Source organism: Lolium perenne, chromosome 2, assembly GCF_019359855.2.
Source record: "Lolium perenne isolate Kyuss_39 chromosome 2, Kyuss_2.0, whole genome shotgun sequence".
Lineage (NCBI taxonomy): Eukaryota > Viridiplantae > Streptophyta > Magnoliopsida > Poales > Poaceae > Lolium > Lolium perenne.
Window position 1 is genome coordinate 54,740,198 of NC_067245.2, and position 22,126 is coordinate 54,762,323.

The 22,126-nt window shown below is 44.2% G+C and overlaps 2 protein-coding genes across 3 annotated transcripts; both read right to left on the reverse strand.

Annotated features, from left to right (window-relative positions):
* Positions 1 to 3,687: 3,687 nt before the first annotated feature.
* LOC127332651 (calmodulin) lies at positions 3,688 to 4,109 on the reverse strand. Its single transcript, XM_051358964.1, has one exon. The coding sequence runs from the start codon at positions 4,037 to 4,039 to the stop codon at positions 3,764 to 3,766; it is 276 nt and encodes a 91-aa protein (XP_051214924.1). The 5' UTR covers positions 4,040 to 4,109; the 3' UTR covers positions 3,688 to 3,763.
* A 5,920-nt stretch (positions 4,110 to 10,029) lies between these two features.
* On the reverse strand, positions 10,030 to 14,223 carry LOC127332652 (protein WEAK CHLOROPLAST MOVEMENT UNDER BLUE LIGHT 1). Of its 2 annotated transcripts, none has more exons than XM_051358966.1 (3): positions 14,044 to 14,223; positions 12,189 to 12,815; positions 10,030 to 12,055 (listed from the first exon to the last, which is right to left on the reverse strand). In XM_051358966.1, the coding sequence occupies exons 2-3, from the start codon at positions 12,777 to 12,779 to the stop codon at positions 10,244 to 10,246; spliced, it is 2,403 nt and encodes an 800-aa protein (XP_051214926.1). In that variant the 5' UTR covers positions 12,780 to 12,815; positions 14,044 to 14,223; the 3' UTR covers positions 10,030 to 10,243. The 2 variants fall into 2 exon arrangements, with proteins under 2 accessions (XP_051214926.1, XP_051214925.1); XM_051358965.1 differs by having other exon boundaries at positions 12,189 to 12,822.
* Between the last annotated feature and the right edge of the window lie 7,903 nt (positions 14,224 to 22,126).

Consider the following 22,126-nt stretch of genomic DNA (forward strand, 5'->3'; position numbering starts at 1 on the left):
GTGTTTGTTTCAAATAACCTTGCTAGCCTAAACCTTGTATCGAGAGGGAATACTTCTCATGCATCCAAAATCCTTGAGCCAACCACTATGCCATTTGTGTCCACCATACCTACCTACTACATGGTATTTCTCCGCCATTCCAAAGTAAATTGCTTGAGTGCTACCTTTAAATAATTCAAAATTTATCACCTCTGATTTGTGTCAATGTTTTATAGCTCATGAGGAAGTATGTGGTGTTTATCTTTCAATCTTGTTGGGCAACTTTCATCAATGGACTAGTGGCTTCATCCACTTATCCAATAATTTTGCAAAAAGAGCTGGCAATGGGATTTCCAGTCCCAAATTAATTAACCTAAATAGACACTCCTCCATGGTATGTGATTGTTGGACGGCACCCGAAGGATTCGGTTAGCCATGTCTTGAGAAAGCAAAGGTGGGGAGGAGTGTCATCATAATAAAACTAAAACAAAAAGGCACTCCTTCATGGTATGAGATTGTTGGCAGGCACCCGAGGATTCGGTTAGCCATGGTTTGTGAAAGAAAGGTTGGAAGGAGTGCCACCCAAAAATAAAAATAATTCATGGGAGCCGCTCTTTGAAGGTTTGCCTGGCAAGGGGGTTAGAGTGCCCACTACCATTCGTTGACAACAACAAACACCTCTCAAAACTTTACTTTTATGCTCTCTTTATGTTTTCAAAACCTTAGCTCTAGCATAAATATAGCAATCAATGCTTCCCTCTGCGAAGGGCCCTTCTTTTACTTTTATGTTGAGGCAGTTCACCTATTTCTCTCCCATCTCAAGAAGCAAACACTTGTGTGAACTGTGCATTGATTCCTACATACTTGCATATTGCACTTATTATATTACTTTATGTTGACAATATCCATGAGATATACATGTTATAAGTTGAAAGCAACCGCTGAAACTTAATCTTCCTTTGTGTTGCTTCAATACCTTTACTTTGAATTATTGCTTTATGAGTTAACTCTTATGCAAGACTTATTGATGCTTGTCTTGAAAGTACTATTTATGAAAAGTCTTTGCTATATGATTCATTTGTTTACTCATGTCATTTACCATTGTTTTGATCGCTGCATTCATTACATGTGCTTACAATAGTATGATCAAGGGTATGATGGTATGTCACTACAGAAATTATCTTTGTTATCGTTTACCTACTCGGGACGAGCAGGAACTAAGCTTGGGGATGCTGATACGTCTCCGACGTATCGATAATTTCTTATGTTCCATGCCACATTATTGATGATATCTACATGTTTTATGCATACTTTATGTCATATTTATGCATTTTCCGGCACTAACCTATTAACGAGATGCCGAAGAGCCGATTCTTTGTTTCTGCTGTTTTTGGTTTCAGAAATCCTAGTAAGGAAATATTCTCGGAATTGGACGAAATCAACGCCCAGGGGCCTATTTTCACACGAAGCTTCCAGAAGACCGAAGGAGTCACGAAGTGGGGCCACGAGGTGGCCAGACACCAGGGCGGCGCGGCCCAAGGCCTGGCCGCGCCGGCCTATCGTGTGGGGCCCTCGTGTGGCCCCCTGACCTATCTCCTCCGCCTACTTAAAGCATTCGTCGCGAAACCCCCAGTACCGATAGCCACGATACGGAAAACCTTCCAGAGAGGCCGCCGCCGCCAATCCCATCTCGGGGGATTCAGGAGATCGCCTCCAGCACCCTGCTGGAGAGGGGAATCATCTCCCGGAGGACTCTTCACCGCCATGGTCGCCTCCGGAGTGATGAGTGAGTAGTTCACCCCTGGACTATGGGTCCATAGCAGTAGCTAGATGGTCGTCTTCTCCTAATTGTGCTTCATTGTCGGATCTTGTGAGCTGCCTAACATGATCAAGATCATCTATCTGTAATGCTATATGTTGTGTTTGTTGGGATCCGATGGATAGAGAATACTATGTTATGTTGATTATCAATCTATTACCTATGTGTTGTTTATGATCTTGCATGCTCTCCGTTATTAGTAGAGGCTCTGGCCAAATTTTTGCTAGTAACTCCAAGAGGGAGTATTTATGCTCGATAGTGGGTTCATGCCTCGATTAAATCTGGAACAGTGACAGAAAGTTCTAAGGTTGTGGATGTGTTGTTGCCACTAGGGATAAAACATCGATGCTATGTCTAAGGATGTAGTTGTTGATTACATTACGCACCATACTTAATGCAATTGTCTGTTGTTTGCAACTTAATACTGGAAGGGGTTCGGATGATAACCTGAAGGTGGACTTTTTAGGCATAGATGCATGCTGGATAGCGGTCTATGTACTTTGTCGTAATGCCCAATTAAATCTCACTATACTCATCACATCATGTATGTGCATGGTCATGCCCTCTTTATTTGTCAATTGTTCAACTGTAATTTGTTCACCCAACATGCTTATTCTTATCGGAGAGACGCCTCTAGTGAACTGTGGACCCCGGTCCATTCTTTTACATCGAATACAATCTACTGCAATACTTGTTCTACTGTTCTCTGCAAACAATCATCATCCACACTATACATCTAATCCTTTGTTACAGCAAGCCGGTGAGATTGACAACCTCACTGTTACGTTGGGACAAAGTACTTTGGTTGTGTTGTGCAGGTTCCACGTTGGCGCCGGAATCCCTGGTGTTGCGCCGCACTACATCTCGCCGCCATCAACCTTCAACGTGCTTCTTGGCTCCTACTGGTTCGATAAACCTTGGTTTCTTACTGAGGGAAAACTTGCCGCTGTACGCATCACACCTTCCTCTTGGGGTTCCCAACGGTCGCGTGCTGTACGCGTATCACCCCGCGCCGCATTCCACCCCATCTCCGGCATGGACTCCCGCCGCCGCAGTACCGCCTCGCCGGCGAGCGGATCGAAGCGATCCCGCTCGCCGGACAACGTGGAGGATGCCTGGCGGCTTCAATGCAAAAGATCCGCCGTCGGGAGCCACCGCGCGGCCTGCAAGTACGACGGCGGCGCGTTCGTCCCGCCGAAGCTCCGTGACTTCACGCGGGGCGGCCGCTGGCCGCTGGTACCACGAGGACCCGCCGCTCAAACCGATGAGCGGCCCCAAGTTCGAGGCGTGGCGCGCCGAGTGGGAGCGCCAACGTCGGGTGGCCGAGGCATGGAGGGCGACCATCGGGAGCACCAGCGGCGGAGGTGCTCCGCTCGCCGGCGAGGAGGAGGAGGAAGACGAGGACCAGGACCCCGCCTTCTTGAAGGCGATTGAAGAGTCCCTCAAGGACGCCGACGAGAGGAAGAGGGCGGAGGAGGAAGATAGGGCGGCGGCCATCGCCGCCGTGAAGGAGGCGGAGGCGCAGGAGGCGGAGGCGGAGGCCGACGGGTTCATCATCGACCTCTCCGACTAGAAGTCGCGATCCATGATCGCGCATTTTGTATGTAGGTATGTCGATTTCTATGTATGATCGACAAACTATGAATGAACTAGTTTCCCGGGGTTTTAAATTTACAAATATACGGGGTCAAATACGGGGTCTGCTAAACGGAGCGGTGTATCTACGAGCATTTTTTTTATACGGGACGAAAAAGCGGCGAAATACGGGGCAGAAAAATAAGGGGCCTGCTAGACATGCTCTTAGTTCTCCTGAATTTCCACATATTATTCAGGAGAAGTTCGCATGTCAAGTCGAAGCTACCGCACAAAGCAATATATAGTAGAGGGGGTTGATGTAATGGTCTTCGATCATTAATATTAAGCAGAGCTGATAAAAACTCCATGCATGGAGCTTAGCCTAGGCAGCTACCAGGCGGAGATCTTCATCCCTAGGTCTTTCTGCGCGAAGGCAACGAGGTTCTCGATCTCTGCGTCATCGACGTATCCGCTGTTGTCCCTGTCGGCGTGGCGGACGGCGCGGCCTGCCTTGAGGGTGGTGAACCACCCGCCACGGCGCCGGATGGCCTCCCGGAGCTCGCCCCTGCTGATCCGGCCATCGCCGTCGACGTCGAACTGCTTCAGCCATTCCTTGAACTCCTCCACAGACATCCCGCGCGCCGATTGGATTCCCCTGATCGCCATGGACAGCTAAACCTTACAGTTGCAGAGACGGCTGTGTGCTAGCTAAGGTGGATGGTCTGAAGCCTCTCGAGGGTGTGCCTCCTTTTATACTGGTCTCGATTCACGCACGCGTGCATCTCGCAGCTTTATTCGTTTCTATCTGCAGGCTGCGAGGGAGAGGTGATGATCTGAATCTGAATGTTATCTCGTTTCTTGGTGGAGGGCGACCTAACTTTCAGCCTAGCTCGAGCATCGCATCTCCCTTTACACACAAGGCTAATAAGAAAGTGTGCATCACATAGTTCGATTCTAATAACTTTTTGCCTGACGGGGTGAGGGAGAATGGCTTCATGCATTTGCCTTAGTTTACTGGTAGGTATTGTATCCGTGTAGCTCTCTGCGGGGATTTCCTTGATTATATTCCTATGCTTGCGGCAACCAGCAAGATGCCCATGGCATAAGTTTCAAGTGGGGGAAGTGGCACTGTGGTAGGTCCTGCGTGAAGGAGCTTCTCCATTGATCGACCAGTCCAAAAAAGGAGATTCTACCATAGCTACTGAGGAATGTTCAAAGTTCTTTCTCTCACTATTATTTCCACGCAAACCTGCCAAACCCTGCTTATTTGATTTGGTTCTGACATGCTTTTGTTACTTATGCTAGAGTTCTGGCACAAGGAAATTGAGTCACCAACTTCAAGTATCAGAGAAACATGCTAGGATTAACCATGCCTGGCTGCATATCCTTCCATTTATTAAGCAAACTTTTGTTAGTCCAGTTCAATCACATGTCTGATGTTCGGGCCTGAACCATAGTGTACTACTGTGATTGTAGGTTGAGTGGGCACTTGGTGAGCAATACCTTCTGACAAAACATGCAACGAGATGGTGGATTTCATGTTCGAGGATCCGGTCAATGTTATCTTTCGAACACAGATATCAGGATATGTTAGCATATATATCTGAATTATTTAAAAATACATAAAGTAATGATTTTTCATAGGATTAATACATGTGCGTAAATAAAACAACTAGTTAAGGAATTCTAATAATTTTCCACCAAAATGAAGGAATTCTAATAACTTAATTAGGTGTTAGAAGCCTAAATGTACCGCTGGCCGAGCAAGAGGGAGGGGCTCATGGAAGAAGTGGGTGTTGATTAAGGGTATTTATGAACTCCCTTCGGCTCCTTAAACATGGAGATTGCAGGATCGAATGGAATTTGGTCGTACGCACCCGTGTTTTTTTCCGACCGTTTGGTTTCAAGAGGGAGCAGCACTAAGCTCTGCTATCTGTTGCTATCATGGGACATGTCTTTGTGTTAAATGGTGAAGTCATATGCGTAGAATGGAATGGAAGCCGGGATCGAAGGACTAGTAATGGTGGTTAAAGTCTTTGAAGTGATGAGAAACTTGCTTGGTGATCAGGGATTCGTATCAGCGGCATGTAAGTGAGGGTGACACCACTGGAGAAGTTCAAATACTTACCTTTTCGGATGCAAATCCAAGATCATGTCTTAATTAGTTGTACCTCATAATGTCCTTGTTGAAGGCATTATTTTAAGAGCGGAGACTTTCTTCAGGGTGAAAACTTAAGACCTTTGATCGGGCGACGATGATGCTTATGCATTGTTTTCTTCTTGAAGGCGTTGATTTTGAAGAACTTGAGCTTCATGTGTTGTCTTGGTGGTGTTTGTGTTGCTGCTACAAGGACCGGAAAACTATAGCGGGATTTTTTTTAGTTTTGTTTTGATTGTGTGTATTCGTATTTCTATTTGGGTATTGTCTTGTTGTAGAGGCTGGACGTAAATGGTATCTTCGGGATATTAATATATTTCATTTATTGATTTTTTTAATCACGCGGGCATATTAGGTTCTTCTATTTGAACGTATATATTGTTGAGGTACCCCATGTGTATCGCTATTTTTCTACTGTAAAATTGGCGATATATGTACGAGGTATGTATCGAGCTGTATCTTGATCGTATCCCGTATCCGTGTAGTATCCGCACTTCCTAGCTGGTAACAACTGGACATCCTGACATTTAGTTTATTATCTAATGTCCATGAATCCGATGCATCAACCGCATGAGTTCCGGTGGAAACTCCTTTTATATGTCTCCTTTATGGTAAAATTTGTGTGTATATATGCTGAATTGATTAATCACAACCATCCTTGCCATAGAAATTCATTTGGAAACTTAAAGTGTCTCTAAAGATTAAAATTTTGCATACTGGTCATCGTCATGAAATTTCCCAAAGGAAACTAAATTTCCAACAAGAAGTGTTGCTATTGTGATAAGCCAGACATAATTTGGCACAAGCTTGTGTGAAGGGTGGTCTTTGTACTTTCAACTTTCCAACGCCCACAAACACCTCGAATATTTGTAAGAATTGGTAGCATGCAGTTAGTAGACAACTTAATATTCAAACTCGGGTGGGGTGTGTTCGTTATGTTAGGAATTTGGAATTAACTTTATTGTATACATGAGCGGGATTCTCTGAACTCTAGGTGCCTCAGAGTTTGTTCAACTATTTTGGGTGGTATCATATCAATAGGATTAGTCATGCATATGTGCGAATGAAATATGTTTTGGTTTTTCTTTGAGCTTCTACTAGCACAAAGCATGTGTGTTGCTACAGTGTCATATTAAATTGAATGAACAATCTTCCATATGTTTAAATCCATTCCTCAATTGGTTCCAAATGACATGAGTTCTTGAATCCATGTGATAGTACTGATTCTTGAATCCGTGTGAGTTCTTGAATCCATGTGGTAGTACGTCAGCCCTTACTCGACCATATGCATATTCTCGGTGGACAACATTCGATGGCAAACCACAAGCATGCTTCTCATTTTCTCGCGCTGAAAAGATATCCCCATGGCCTGCGATAATTTCTTGTGGCCGGCGATCACGCACCAAGACCCAGAAGTCAAGATAAAATAGAAAGCGAAAGACAAAGTCAAATAGAGCCCCAGGACGAACAAATTCACAAGCCAATGAGAGGCCTAGATGAAAGATTAAAGCTTCTATTATCCATATTGTCTTAGCTATTTCAGTTTCCACGGGATGGAATTTACGGCAATTAGGTGTGAAGAACATGTTTTACATGTTGTTCTAGAAGAGAAGGTTTCCATTAAACAACCCCTGATTTTGAGAAGCCTCATTCTACTCGGTTTATATGCAAACTTGACGAATCACTCTATGGATTAATATAGGCACCTCGAGCTTGGTTCTCTCGTCTCAGTTCCAAGCTTCATGATCTTGGCATCATACCATCTAAGATTGATATCTCTCTGTTAGAAGTTAGGAATCACTAAGTTCGTGTTGATTTATGTTGATGATATAGTTATGACAAGCTCTTTAGATCAGGTTATTACTACTCTTTTAAAGACCTCAATAAGAATTTTGCTATCTGATCTTGGTGATTTACACTTGTTTTTGGGCATTGAGGTGGCCAAGACACATGTGGTTTACTCTTGACACAAACTAAATATGCTTCTCATTTGCTTGCTAAGGTTGGTATGCATGGCTCTACAATATCTTACTTTGGCACATCGTGATATATCTTTATGTGTTAACAAAGTTTTCTAATATTTGCATGCTTCGACATCCTGCATATTTGACAACTGTCAAGAGGATTCTGCGGTATCTTAAGGATACCTTGAAGGTTGGCATTTCTTTCAGGCCATCAACTTATACTCTTTTTAGTGCATTTTCAGATGAAAATTTAGTTGGATATCTAGATGACAGACGATCCACGGGGTGTTTGTCATCTTTGTTGGTCCAAACCTTATCTCTTGAAGTGCCAGAAAACATGCCACAGGGTCATGTTCCAGCTGAATATAAATCTCTTGCAAATGCTACTGCGGAATTAATTTGGGTTGAAACTCTTCTTGGAGAACTTGGTGTCATGATGAATGAAATGTCATGTATATGGTGTGATAATTTAAGAGCGACTTATTTGTATGCTAATCCTTTTGTTCATGCACGCATATGATTATCACTTTGTTAGAGAACGAGTTGCTAATGTGAGTCTGGCTATTTGGGTTGTCTCTAGCAAAGATCATGTTGTTGGTGTCTTCACTAAAACACTTCCAGTTAAAGGTTCATGAGTTCACACGTAATCTAAACCTTTGTACCAATTTAGATAAAGGGAGATGATAGACTATGTGTATCATAGGTATAGGCATGGTGTAATACCCCACCCTATACCGTATCTCCTAATGTACGCCATGGTAGGGATTTTTTTTCCTACCCTATATAAACACGTAACACGTGCCCGAGAGGGGATCATTTCCGCCTAGGTTAATATAACCAACATTTATTTTAGGAGTTTGCTCAGACGTCTCTAAGCAGCGAAAACCCATGATTTAGCCTAACAATGTCGATTTTATTTCCATTCTGAAGGCATCATTGTTGAAGCAACTCTCGTGTCACCCTCAGGTTTCCATCATCGGTGATGGATGCTGTTGTTACACAACACAAGGGGCCTAGGTAGTCTTGAGCCCTAATCAACGGCAAGGTCAGTTACTAGGTACCACTAAGTTGTTTCACGATGCACTACATACTAATGTTATAAGGGCATGTACAATGGTAGAGATGTCACGCCTTCCCTTAGAACTCCACATCATCTAGAAAAGGCAATAGTTATATACTTTGTACAGTGCATTATCTTTTATTGCCATCCCTTACCATTAATGAGAATTAATTAATTTTAGTAGAAAATCATGTTGCTAAGAAAAAAACATGTGATACAGTGGTGAAACTGGTATTCTCTTGTTTTCTAAGAGATAATCCTTTAGCTAAGGAAAGATAGTCTTCTCTTTTTCTATTCTCTCCTCTAACTTAGCAAAATTCCTACGTAACAGCTCTAAGAGAAGGCTGGGATCGTATTGTATATGTCCTAACATTGGATGGTTTCGCCGGAACGCTTTTAGAACAAGGCTAAGCGTGCATCACATTGTTCGGTTCCACTTTCTGCCGAATGCCTGATGGACCAAGGGAGAATGTCATCGTCGCCTTTTCTGATGTGTAGCCGCGTATCTCGTATAAGATATTTCATCTGATCGAATTCAACTATCAAGCTCATTAGTAACCATTGGATGTTCTCCGTGGGTGCTTCGAAAGAAAGAAGAAAATGTCACAATGTCCGTTCAGGGGTGCACGTGGTATTCTATTATGGATAAATTTGAAGTGGTAGGAACCAGATTCTTCAGCGACTGGCCAATCCAAGCAGGAAACAGAAAGGAGATTCTGCCACACTTGCTCCGGAATGTTCAAAGTTTCTTTCTTTCTTATTTCAACCAACTTGCCTGCGTAAACCAACAATTGTTTGACCCTCTAGGCAGATACTCCGGATCAATCAAGAAGCTGGGCTTTAATTCTCGAAGGTCGTGAACTTCTTAGAGTTTATTAAGATTTAGAAGTCTCGAAAGTTGAGCGCGTGAGCAATAGTGTAGCACATGTTTTAGTGCAATTAGGTAAGTTTGGTTGTAACGGTATTTCTTGGGGATCACCACCGAGCTGCATCTCTTCGCTGGTTGATCACGATTGTATGAATACTGTGTAAAATTCGGAGCAGCAAGTTTCTTACGCACTCTTTTTCTTACTAAAGTACCTAATAAGATTGGAAGGTTTTTAATAAGGCGTCTTGCTGCTCATTATAGTGGTGTTCTTACTTCAAAAAAAAAAAAATGGAACGGAGTGATACCTGCTAATACTGGACACGTCCATTCGGACACTTGTGAAAACTTTACAGCACACAGTTAACCTAAAATTCTGAAGGAGTTTGCAAAAAAATTCATAAGGAACAGAACAGGACATAACTGCTCCAACGAACCAACGTTTTTCTTTTTTGGATATGCTGTCATGTTCATGTTGTAATACTGGACACTTCCATCCGGACAGTTGTTGCAGCAGGAGGACTATGCAAATCAAATATGATTCATCAGCAAAAAAAAATAGCAGCACTAGTCAGTTCTCTCCAAAGTTTCAGGCGGACGGTCGTAGCATTAACATAACAGAACCATGCTATATTTCAGGCATTTTTCCTCCCAAAATTTATCCTGGGTTGCTCAAAAAATGATGTAGAAAACTACAGCATACCCACCTGAATTTATACCAACAAATTACAGCTTACATCGAGCATCAACTTGCAAGACAAATAAAGTTAACCTTATTACAGCAATGTACAGCTTGTCGATCCATATCTCATGACCTGTCCTCTTATGTTTGTGCCGGCGTATTTCTCGACAAAAATGAGCCCATTCGAGGGAGAAACGACTTCTTGTTTCGCAACTTCCGGTTTGGAACAAGGTCCTCGTAGCTACTACCTGACATATGTAACCGTGAATCCTGCTCTTTCAGGTAAGGAGCCTTCTGTTCAACAAACGGGCTACTCAAAGGGTTAACCGCACCTTTAGCAGCCTCCTGAGCTTTCACTTTACGGCGTTGCTCGTGGTCGGATCTCCATTTCCTCAGTTGCTGCTCAGCGGCGAGTTTCCCCTCGTTTGCCCTCTCGGCTCTCTCCAGTGCAGTTTCAAGAGCTTCCTTCTTTTCACCTATCTCCTTTGATGCTTCAGTTAGCCTATCTAGGCTCTCTGTTTCGGACGCTTTCGCTGACTCTACCTGTGCCAGTGCTTCTCTCACCTTCTCATTTGCCAGCTCTTCAGCCTCATGCGCTTTCTTGCTAAGGGCATAATACTCGCTTAGAGGAAGGGCCACTCCTCTGGGTGAACCCTCAATATCGCTGGCCTCTTTGCTTTCGTTCAACGCTTGAACTGTCGCGAGTGCTAGTCTCTCAGATGCTTTGGATGCTTCTATTTCTTTCAGAACAGCACATAACCTGGAGCTTGCCGTAGTTGCACCTGCTTTGGTTTGCTCAGTTTCTTCCTTCACTTTCCTCAGTTGCTCTTCTGCTGAGTGAACTGCCACTTTGGCATCCTCAGCCTCCTGGGCTGCTTGCTGTAACATGTTAGGAAGATCCACCATTATCTCTTGGGCATTTTCTTCCTTGGACCTCACAAGTTCTATCTCTTTTTTCGTCCTATTGAGCTCAGCTTCTAGTGAAGAAACTGCAATTGATGCCATTGCTTCTCTCTGCTGCAATGAGTCAAGTGAAGCTTTCTCACGATCAAGTTCCAATCTGAGAGTTGTCGCGGCAACTCTTAACAATTTGGCCTCAGTTTTTGCGTTTTCTATGGTTGCTTTCATTTCCTCGAGCTCTTTCCGTTTCGAAGCTAGAATTTCCTTCATTGAGCTACTACTTTGCCTAGAATCTTCAAACTCAAGCTCATTGGCAACTCCTTCAGCTTCTTTACTAAGTATATTCTCCATATAGGATGAAAGCTCATGCTTCAGGCTATGCAACTTGTGCAAATTTGCATCAAGATTCTGCTTCAAATCGTTTTGGGACAGAAGCTTATTATTCAGTTGTTGCAGCTCTTCTTGTGCCTGGAGCAACTCTCTATCCCAAGCAAGACAATCTTGCTCTTTCGCCAATGCTGCACCGATCCTACGTTCTTCAGCATCATGATGTGCAGCATGGGCCAACTCGAGAGATCCTTTAGAGGCAATCAATTCTACAGTCAGTCCCTCTACTCGCTTCTCGATCTCTTTTCCGGCAGATAAAACTTCTTCAGCTCTTCTGATTGCTCCATCCCTTTCAATAACTAATGTAGCATACTGCTCATGCAAACTTCTTAGCTCCTCCTTTACTGATTTAAGTTCGACAACAGATTTTTCATGTCTCTCTTTTGCGACTTCCATTTGGGTCTTGGCTATTAAACTAGAATCATCAGCTACTCCATGCTCAATTTCTTGCGCCCTGAGTTGTGCAAGCTCGGAGTCCTGCTTCGCTTGAACTTCTTCCATCTGTGCTTTCTCCAGATCATGCTTCAGCTCTTCTATAATTCTCTTAGTACTCTCTAGTTCATCCAGTACCCGTGATTTAGCCATCTCTGCAGCTTCTAGTTCTTCTTTGCATTGTGGAATTTCTTTCTGAGCATTTTCAAGTTCAAGTTGTATGAACTTACGCCTCTGCATAGAAAAGAAATTCCTTTAAGAGTACTCTATGTGATTAAAAATCAATTATGTCGCAGATAATTTAGAACGACGACTATGAGCATATGATTCATATGTAGTGTTAAGACTTTAAGAGTGACAAAAATACCTCCATCATCTGAACTTTGTGAGCTTTCCAATCGACGATTCCTCCAAACTTGGTGACAGCTTCTCTCACAGACTCGAAAGGCGCAGCGGTGTCAATAAGGCCTTTATATGGACTTATAGGTTCTGTTTCCGACTCTTCTGTGACTTTTGGTTTGACAGCAATTTTTTTCTGATAACGTATCTTGTTTTCAGCATTCTTTACTTCGACAGGATATACTGAAGAAGGCTGATCTGCATCATCCTTCATTGATTGTGTGATTGTCTCAGTTGTTCCTGAACTTGAAATCATTTCAGGACCTGCACCTGCAGGGGAATTTGATTCTAAGTTGTGCTCTGGTGAATCAGGAAGAGAACTTTCCAGGACCTTTGAATATAATTCCGAACTATCGGCAGCAACTGGCAGGCCATTTGAGATATCCAATGTGGCTGCTTGGGCTGACTCTTTCATGTGCGCATTTGGATTTTCATGATGACCGTTGTTAATGACCTCCTTTGTAGCAGCCATAGTTGGTGAATCCGCAAAATTTTCTGGATTTTCTCTTGGAAATGACTCTTTTGAGTTACTTTCTTCAGATGCATGAGTCGATTCCATTTCTTACGCCTTCGCTATGCGGCGGCCAGTTTACACCTAAAAACTATTATGCAATGAACAAGTAACTATCAGATCACAAGACATGTCATCTGAAAAATTCCAGCAAGTAAGGAGAGTACACTGAATGCCATGTAATCATCGTGGCACCTAGCACCGTCATTACATTGTTTTTTGCAAGTAATATGCAAATTATCAAGTTGTTAAACCTAAACATATTTTACATGTAAATTCTACTGATATTCCAACCGAAGAGAAATAAATAAACTGCATTACAGAACAATACATGACTATCTGAAATTGTGAAGTAACTGGGTATGCTAGTCACTAAAAGAACATCCTGCCCTACATGCACTAATCATTGACACCTACTGACACCGAACCTACTTTCTGTCTGCAATAATTCAGCTACTTTTGCAGCCAACCTTATGTATGCATGACCTAAACCATCTTGTCTAAATAAAGAACGAAAGTAAGCAACCAAATAAAGCATACGATTTTTTATACCTCCTAAAAAAATATGTCATAATGGACCAGGTAGAGCAAAAATCATTGTGCCAACACCATCATTATTTGCCAACAATTATGAGCTAAATCATTCCAATCATGTTCAATTCTATTTGCTTCAAATCATGGTCAGTCGTATGCGCATCAATCAAACTTGAATGTTGACTTCCAGAAGAATTTTCTCGTCTCCGTACAGGTTCATGCTACGTATCTTGGCATAACCTTTTCAATTAATAATTTAATCCCAACTAGTACAATCTTACTCCCACAGAAGATTTAACACGTTTAATATTACAGGACTAACTGTACCTAGCAAGGTGAAATATTTAAGTTCTACTACTACTGAACGGGTTAAAAAAAATAAGAGCTTTTATGGCTCCGAGGTTCTAGCCCTCTTCTTCCATGCAAACACAAAAAGAAATGAAATTTTATTTACGCACAGCCCGTGATTCCTTTGCACTTATGAAACTGAATTTCCCTAATCAGTGGACTACTACAGACAGAGAGATTTCATCCTTAGGACCGAAATTAGATTCTTCACGCAGTTGATTGTACCCAGGAGAACGAAACTGGCCAGAACAACAAGAAACTAGAACAGAAAAGCACTGCCAAAAAAACATCGAGCCAAAAGCTTGAATCCACATCAGACGAAGAATCAAGAACTCGGCAGGCCGCCGCAGCTGTGCCTCAGAAGAGAAAAAAGGCTCGGAGCCGCGGCAAGATTAATGGCGGGTTGCAGCAGAAGGGGAGGAAAGCTTACCCGATGGCGCGGAGGAATTCGTGCGGGCGAAGCGATCGGGGCCACCTTTTGCGCCGATTCCGATCTCCGCTCTTGGTGCTCACGAGTTTTCTGTTCTTCCCTTTGCTGCGAGGAGAGGAGAGGGGAGACGGGTGTGGTGTACGTGTGCTTGGTTTGTCCGGCTCGTGAGAGTCCACTGGTCGGTCGGACACTTCACACCTGGGATTACTGCAAGGAGCGGATGGGACTTCTTTTCTGCAGAAAGCACCTTTCGTTTTGTTCAAACTACGGGAAGGGCCATTTTGTTGAAATGACACTTTATTTGGCTTATTTGTAGGAACTATCACTCGCTCTCATAATATAAGATATTATTATACCTAAAACTATGGTGATATATTAATTAACAGGTTCTATGATATCCTATATTACGGCAAGGAGAGAGTATAAAAATTTGGTACATCCTCCTTTGAAGTTGAAGTTTTGGGGTACTTCGAGTGGATGGAGAAGCTCGATGCGGAGCAGTTCTTATTTCTCATCGGCGACAGCCGGAGGACGTCATGGCATCTAGCCTGGAAGAGAGATTTTTGGTATTCGGGTGACAAATTGTCTTGAGCTGATCCAAGATTACGAGCTATATTGGTTTTGAAAATGGTGCGTTTGAGAGAACGAGTACGAGCATGGACAAGGGTATGTTGGTACATGGGTGTACAAATGTGCACCCACTAATTTTTGGAGACAGGCTTGGAATACTTAGGTCTTTCTCTCATGCCTATAACATTCTACATTGAACAATTAAGGAAATCTAAGTAAAATGAGGGCATAAGTTAATTTAGGGGGTATACCGAAGCACACCTCTTTTTACAATGTATGTTGAAATAGCATAAGTTGTTCTTGTATCGATTCACCACTTAAAAGCGACCCTGGATATTGGGGTGGCTAATTGTCGGGTAAATGTGGGATAGTTATATTTTTATTGGACATCTTCCACGTTTCGTACTAGGTGTCACTCCCCTATAGCTTATTTCTAGAAAGTTTGTTCTCGCGGCCTTTAACTGGAAAAAAAACGGGTTTATACTCCCAAAGATGAAATTTTTTGATTTATCAATAGGCAGTTGATGTGAGGCGGCGATAAGCAAAAAACCCCTAGCATAGGGATGGATGGAGGAAGGAAGGGAGGGAGGGAGAGATAGATCAACATGAGATCCCTACAATAATATCGCACTTGTTGACATGTGTTGCCTATGCGATAGATTAAGGAGGCAGTGCACTTATCTAAATATTCTACAAAGGTGAGGTGCCAAATGCAAAGCCTGATGGAGATTGTTACACGAGTGCCTGGCAAGATTAAGTAGTAGCCAGCATGCCTCGAACTGGTGGCTTCGAATGAATCTAATCTTGTTAACTACTAGCCAGCATTATCTCTGCTCTGGAGTACTTTGCAATAATTAATTTTCTGGTATGGCGTGGAAGATTGAAAGGAAGAGATTCCAGCAACAAAGGCTTTCGGTGGCCGAAACGGCGACCTGCCATGACGCATCGCCCGTTCGTTCCCGCCATGACTCGGAAGCGGACGGCTCACACGCACACGTAGGCGGGCGGGCCGGTGGCCCCGGTGAGCGTGACGTTGTGGAGGTGGAGTCGTTGGACTTTTGGAGGTGACACCTGCCGCCGCAAGCAACCACGTCTCTCGTAAATGTGGCCAAACCACATGGCAACAGTATAACAATATCACCGGTCAACTTGATTTCAGATTTTCAGGTTTGATACTCAGATATACTCCGTATTACCTACTCAGAAGTAGTATGTTTTAGTGTCTGTAGTGCAGTCACGTCCTCATCCTTGAAACTCCCGTGATTCCAATATTTTATTAAATGTTACGCGATCGTGTGCGTGCAATGGACGTGCGTGTGCGTGTCTACATTTTTCAATGTACTCCGTTGCATAAACTACGGAGTATGCCAGCAGCGGCGGAAATTAACGCGTGAACAATGTTTGGTAGCTTAATAAGACAGCCCATATAGCTTACAATTTCTGAAATCTTAACACCCATCATGTTGGTAGTTTAGGGATAGCCTTAAGGGATAAATTTTAGTTTCACATTGCTAGTTGGAAGTAAGTTGGAGTGGTATATAAGGGTTGCCCTTCTAGTACTTCCAAGTGAGTGAGAATAGAAGGATCCCTCACGCACTTCTCCTCCTCCGCCTGCCCCGCCTCGTCACACGTACGTCGCGTTTCGTGACTCGAGTTCGAGACACACTCAAGGAAGTTAAATTTTTTGCTTGGTGCACCAACTGAGTTGGGTATGTGTCCACGTGCATGTGCATGCTCGCCGCGTGTCACTGGCTTCCTACGCGTGGCAACGCGATCGGGTCAGCTCTCCTCCCAAGCTATACCAGGAGACATAACAGATCTAGACATACACACACAGAACTCTCTGCCTCTCTCACGAAGAAGTTTCTTTTGCTATGCTACTCTCTAGTCTACCCCATCCCGGCGACTGCGTGCACAGCCGTCCAGGAGAGCAGGCCTCCGAAACTCCGTCCATCGAGATCCTGTACCGGGAGGCGGGCGATAAGGTTTTTGCGGAGTGTCTCAGCGCGACTGCTCACTGCTGTTTGCGTTCTTCTTCCCCGGTTCGACTGCTTCCTCGATGAATCCGACTACACCATGAGCGACATCAACGATTCCCATGGTGGTGCTGCTGCTGCTGCGGCCTTCCCGATCGCGATGTACGTGATTTTTCTCTCCTACCATGCACTGCTACTTGTTCCATATTCAGATCTGATGCATGTACTTAGTCTGATGCATCTGTAATATTATTTTCGGTAATTAATCTCACTTGAAAATTGCCTAATACTCTAACATATCTTATCTTAATCTCACCAAATGATCAAGATATATAACAACAAAATGTGATCTACGGTGCATTATTTTTAATCTTATATCTAGTAATGAGATTCCAAATATACAAAGAGAGGTTATTGTTAAGATATCACCTACTTCCTCCTTCTAAAAAAACTTCTTAACTTTTTATATATGTGGATGTATTTATAACTAAAATATATCTATATGCATCCCGCATCTAGACAAAATAAACAGCTTTTTTTTAAGAAAAAGTATTAGTTTTTAGGAAGATACCGCATTTTCATTAATCATAGAATCTCAGCTGAGAAAATTGGTCTTGAATGGACAGAAACTGAGGAACGATGACACATAACACCCAAACAAGATAAAAGGTAAAACAAAATCCTTGGAGCTTATGTGCACATTCATGTTGTCAATTCTTCGTCGTCGCCTAGATGACTGCTGCCGTGCTTCTCGGCATGCAGATCCGGTTCGCTTGTTCGACCTCGTTGGAGAGGCGGGCCAGATCCTCCCACCACGAACCACACACTTTGCACCTCATGAACATGGTGACCACTACCACTCGACTGAGTAGTGGACGACGGTTGACTCCTAAACACATATCTCCCGGACAGCCTGATCGCATCGGAGTAAACACCATCCAAGAAGGAGCGGACCGTGGAGAAATTATTCCACAACAATGTCATTGCCGCCACCACAACGTTGTTGATCGAAAAGCCCTACTCGCCTCCCCATATTCAATAGAAACCAGGTGACGAAGACATTGATTCCCAGATACACCGCCAAAAACGAAGGAAGACATCGTGTTGATAGAGGGACCGGAGAAACTTTATTCATCCTCACCGCCATCATCATTGGAGCGAATGGATGGACGAGAGAAAACCTAGCTGGTAGTACCTACACACACGAGATGATCCCTGCGACCCTCACCCACCGACGACCATGAGGTCGCCAGGGATGGGGAGCTGTCGGGATCGACACCGGAAGGGGCGGTGCACAGGCGATTCGGTATCCCCTTTCTCGTCTCTCGGGTGAGGGGAAAAACTAGAATTGTCCTCTAGTTAAGAGAAGATAAACCTTTTTTTATTTCTCTCCCGTCCACATCATCAATTGTTCTAGGTGGCATTGTTGAGATATAACCATTGTACTTGCCCTTAAGGAGTACACCATGTAAGGATATAGTGTTTGTAATACTGCCTTAGTTGAACAATATAGGACGTGTAGCAACGTAATTTAGTGGACCAAAGCGTGTTAAGAAACAGAGGTAATTGCATAAGTACTAGGTAGATAGAGACAGCGTCGTTAGGCTCCAGCGAACACGTTGTCGTCCCCGCGCGGAAGAGCCAGTCGCCGTCGCGGAGCCAGCGCAACGCAGAACCGACGAAACGGCCAATAGCAATCCTGTGGCGACGGCGAGGTAGCGACGCGCGTGAGGGTGGACGTGGAGCTGACACGGCCGGAGAGGCGAGGGAGCCGCGGCGCCGGCGCGGGTTGGATGGTTCCGGCGCCGTCTGCGTGTTGATCCAAGTTGAAGCGCGACGTGAGGTGAGGAGGACACGAGGGGGCCGGTGGAACTGCACCACCGCACACCGCCGCTGGCCCCGGCCCCCGTCTCTGTCTCATCCTGTGTGCCGGCGTGTACAAAGCAGGCAGGGTCTTTTTCAGAGTTTCGAAGCGGGTTCAGAAAAAAGGAGCGCTTCTGTAGCACCGTGATTCATAAAACTCTGGCAGGAAGAAGAGGCTGGAGAACATGGATACTTGCTCGTGGTCCAGCGTCAGTAATCACAAACGACATTCGCTAGTTGGTGTTGGTGGCCAGACCTGAGCTACCACCGGCTAACTGAAATACCAGCACACCCCTGCCGGCACCCGCGCTGGAACCCTGAAACTGATGGCACGGCTAGTGTGGTGTGCTACTGCCCAGTGTTCACCATAGCCTGCTTTTACTCGCACAAATGCATCAACCACGAGTGTCGAACAACATTCAGCAACCCAATTCGCATGGTAACATGCAGTTGGAGCCAAATCCCAGGTGGTACTGGACCAAGTTCATACACTGAAGAGCAGTTTGTTTGGTTCCCAACAAAAAAAAAACTCAGCACGTTTATGCATATTGTTTGTTTCCAACTAAGCAATCTGTATATGAACTGGGGATTTTGGCCTGATTGGCAATCTACCGTCCTCTATTCTAGTTACCACTGCTTCCAAGTGATGACATTACCCCTTATCACTTGGAACAAAGAAGCAGCATAACAACAAAGAAAACTAATAAGTATGACTATTATAAGCCGTTCAGTCCTAGCTATTTTGAAATAGCAGTTTAACACAACTAGTTTAGCCCCAGCTAATACATAATGGTAGTTCAACACACAAGTAGTCGACTTATACACACAAACGGAAGTAGTTCATAACACAACACAACATGGAAATGCTTTTTCTTCTTCACTTCTGGAGTTGTCTCCACTACTAGGAAAAGCTTTATTGTCGGCGCACCAAAAACGGCTATTGCCGGCGCACCAGAGCCCGCCGGTGGGAACAGGCCGGTGGTAATGAGTTACCGCCGGCGCACCAGCACGTGCGCCAGCAGTAACGTGAATTATCCCCGGCGAACCAGGCCAGGTGCGCCGGCGGTATGATTTTTCAATTTTTTCAAAAAAGGCCGATCTAGATCTAGATCTCGATCTCGATCTAGATCTAGCTCGGGTTCGTCCTCGAAAACCATGAAAGTGGGCATGTCGTTGTTGCGCCGAGGTAGGAGTAGGAGGAGGTGTAGGAGGCCGGAGGTGGAGGTGGAGGTGCCCGGAGGTGGAGGAGGAGGAGGAGGATGTCACCGGAGTAGGAGGAGGAGGAGGAGGATGTCACCGGAGTAGGAGGAGGAGGAGGAGGCCCGAGGTGTAGTATGAGGAGGAGGAGGAGGAGTATGTCACTGGAGGGAGGATGTCACCGGAGTAGGAGGAGGAGGATGCATGTCACCGGAGGAGGAGGCCCGAGGTTGAGGTAGCCGCAGGAGGTCGTCGTCGTCGTCGGAGGAGGAGGGGGAGTAGGAGGAGCCCGTCAGGGAGGAGAAAAGGAGGAAGGATAAGAGGAGGAGGAGGAGAGGAGGAGGAGGAGAAGTGGAAGAGGAGGAGGATGAGGCTAGTATGCGCCTATATAGTAGAGGTTACTGCCGGCGCACCTAGTATGGTGGTGTGCCGGGGGTACTTTTTAATTTTTTTCATCCAAATCTAAAACCTAAAAAACCTCTGTTTTCCTTTTCGAATTTTGGGAATCAAAAAAATCGCTAAATGGCCATAGGCCGTTGAATTCGAATAGGAAATTTCGCGTAGATAGATTTTGATATAAAAAAGTTTTTCATCGGAGGTCGTATGCAACCAGAAAACCCGTTTTACCGAAAGATGACGCCATTTTGCATAATATATCGAAATTCATTTTTTCAAATTTTCATGAAAGCTAGATTACATAATACATGAGCAGTTCAAAGGATTTTATTTTTTGAATTTTCTATCACTTTCTTTCATTTTTTCGAAAACTGAAAAGGCGATTCCCTGGGGGGGGGGGGGGTGACCACCAGCGCACTACCATAGAGGTGCGCCGGGGGTAAGGTGCCCAGACTTTTTGCTTCCGACCAGACCTCTTCGAATTTTATTCCCGGCGCACTAAATTTTTGTGTGCGCCGGCAGTATATGCTCTTCGCCGGCGCGGCCTAATATGGCCCGCCGGCGGTATTTGCCACCGGCGTGCGTCAATGATGGTGCGTCGGCACTATTCCGTGGAGCTATAGCCCTTTTCCTAGTAGTGCTCAGTCCATATGGCATCCGTCCGCTCCTGCCTCTTGTTCTACCAGGCGACGTTATCGTTGACAGCAACATCATGGCTAGCATCAATCTCGTCAGGTATGACTTCATGCTCCTCCGGGAAGAACGAATCAACACCTCATCCTAAGATCCAGTTATGCAGAATGCAAAATGCAAGAACTAGCTTAACCTGGATGGAGAAGGTGTGGAAAAGCTTCTGAACAAGAATCTTAAATATGTTCTTCAGAGCTGTGAATGCCCTCTCGACCGTGACTATAAGGCTAGAGTGTCTAAGATTGTAGAGTTCCTTTAGCATTCCGGGTAGAAGCTTATAGAGAGCTCATTGAGGTGGTACCTTGCAGATCTGAAGGGTGGGAGAAAACCAGGATGATAAGCATAGCGAACATCAGCAAGGTAGAACTTACCCTCGGTGACTTTCAGGCCATCAACTCTCTCCAAGCTGTCAGTCAGAATCGTAGCATGATGGGCTAGCTGATCCTTCCCACCCAGCAAGCACATATGTGAACTTCATCTCGGAGTTAACAACAGCAAGCACATTTTGGCTGGTGTAGTGCTTTCTCCCTCTGTAAGCAAGAGCCTGGCTTCTGGGTACTATCGATGTTACATGAGTGCCATCAATGGCATCAACACAATCCTGATATGAACATGAACAAATGGTTAGGGGCTAGTGTTGTACAAATGTGTAAAGTGTAATATCCCAGGTATTGGGGTTACAAAAATAGAGGAAACAGATGTGTGCATTGCATTCATGCATAGAAAATCTGGGGAATTTTCGCGCTTTAAAGTAAAACAGTCACAGTAACTGAAGTTTCACTTGACCTTGGTGGAATTGAAGTAACTCATCAAGTCAAGCGCTATAAACCTCAATGTGACTTTGTTAAAACCTTGTTTTGGGTAGAGATAATTTGATCTAAGGGGTTAGATCAAATGGAACTATAATCAACACAAGAACTTATTAATCAAGGATCAACTACTTGATCTTATTAAAGATCACAACATGATATTCTTTGCCATAGCATATGAATATGTACTCAACTAGAAATCAAGTAGTAATAAAATGGAGAAACCATTCTTGACTTATCTTTTCCATGTCTTAAACTAATCCTTGATCCTACCATGAACCTCATGGTATTCATTCTATTTCAATCCTGGAAACTAGACAAGGAGATCAACTCTAGAAGTATATATTCCTCTCTATCACAAATAGTTTTACATCAAACCTAGAGAGGTGAGAGTTCTATTATAATTAGTAGAGAAGCAATAACAAACCTTGAGTTAAACCTTGGATATACATCCAAGTATTCAAATCATCATCTTCAAGAGGGAACCTAGGATCTTATTCAAGATATTTCCTAGAGAGAGAATTCATTTATGTTAACCATAGACATTGGTGACCACACCAATCTCTATGGAGCCTAACCTTA

Excerpts from the sequence above, each read along its gene's own strand:
- LOC127332651 (XM_051358964.1), bottom strand. The coding sequence starts at position 4,039 with ATGGCGATCAGGGGAATCCAATCGGCGCGCGGGATGTCTGTGGAGGAG.
- LOC127332652 (XM_051358966.1), bottom strand. The coding sequence starts at position 12,779 with ATGGAATCGACTCATGCATCTGAAGAAAGTAACTCAAAAGAGTCATTT. Across the intron at positions 12,056-12,188 it reads ACAAAGTTCAGATGATGGAG|AGGCGTAAGTTCATACAACT; the intron begins GTATTTTTGTCA and ends TTTTCTATGCAG.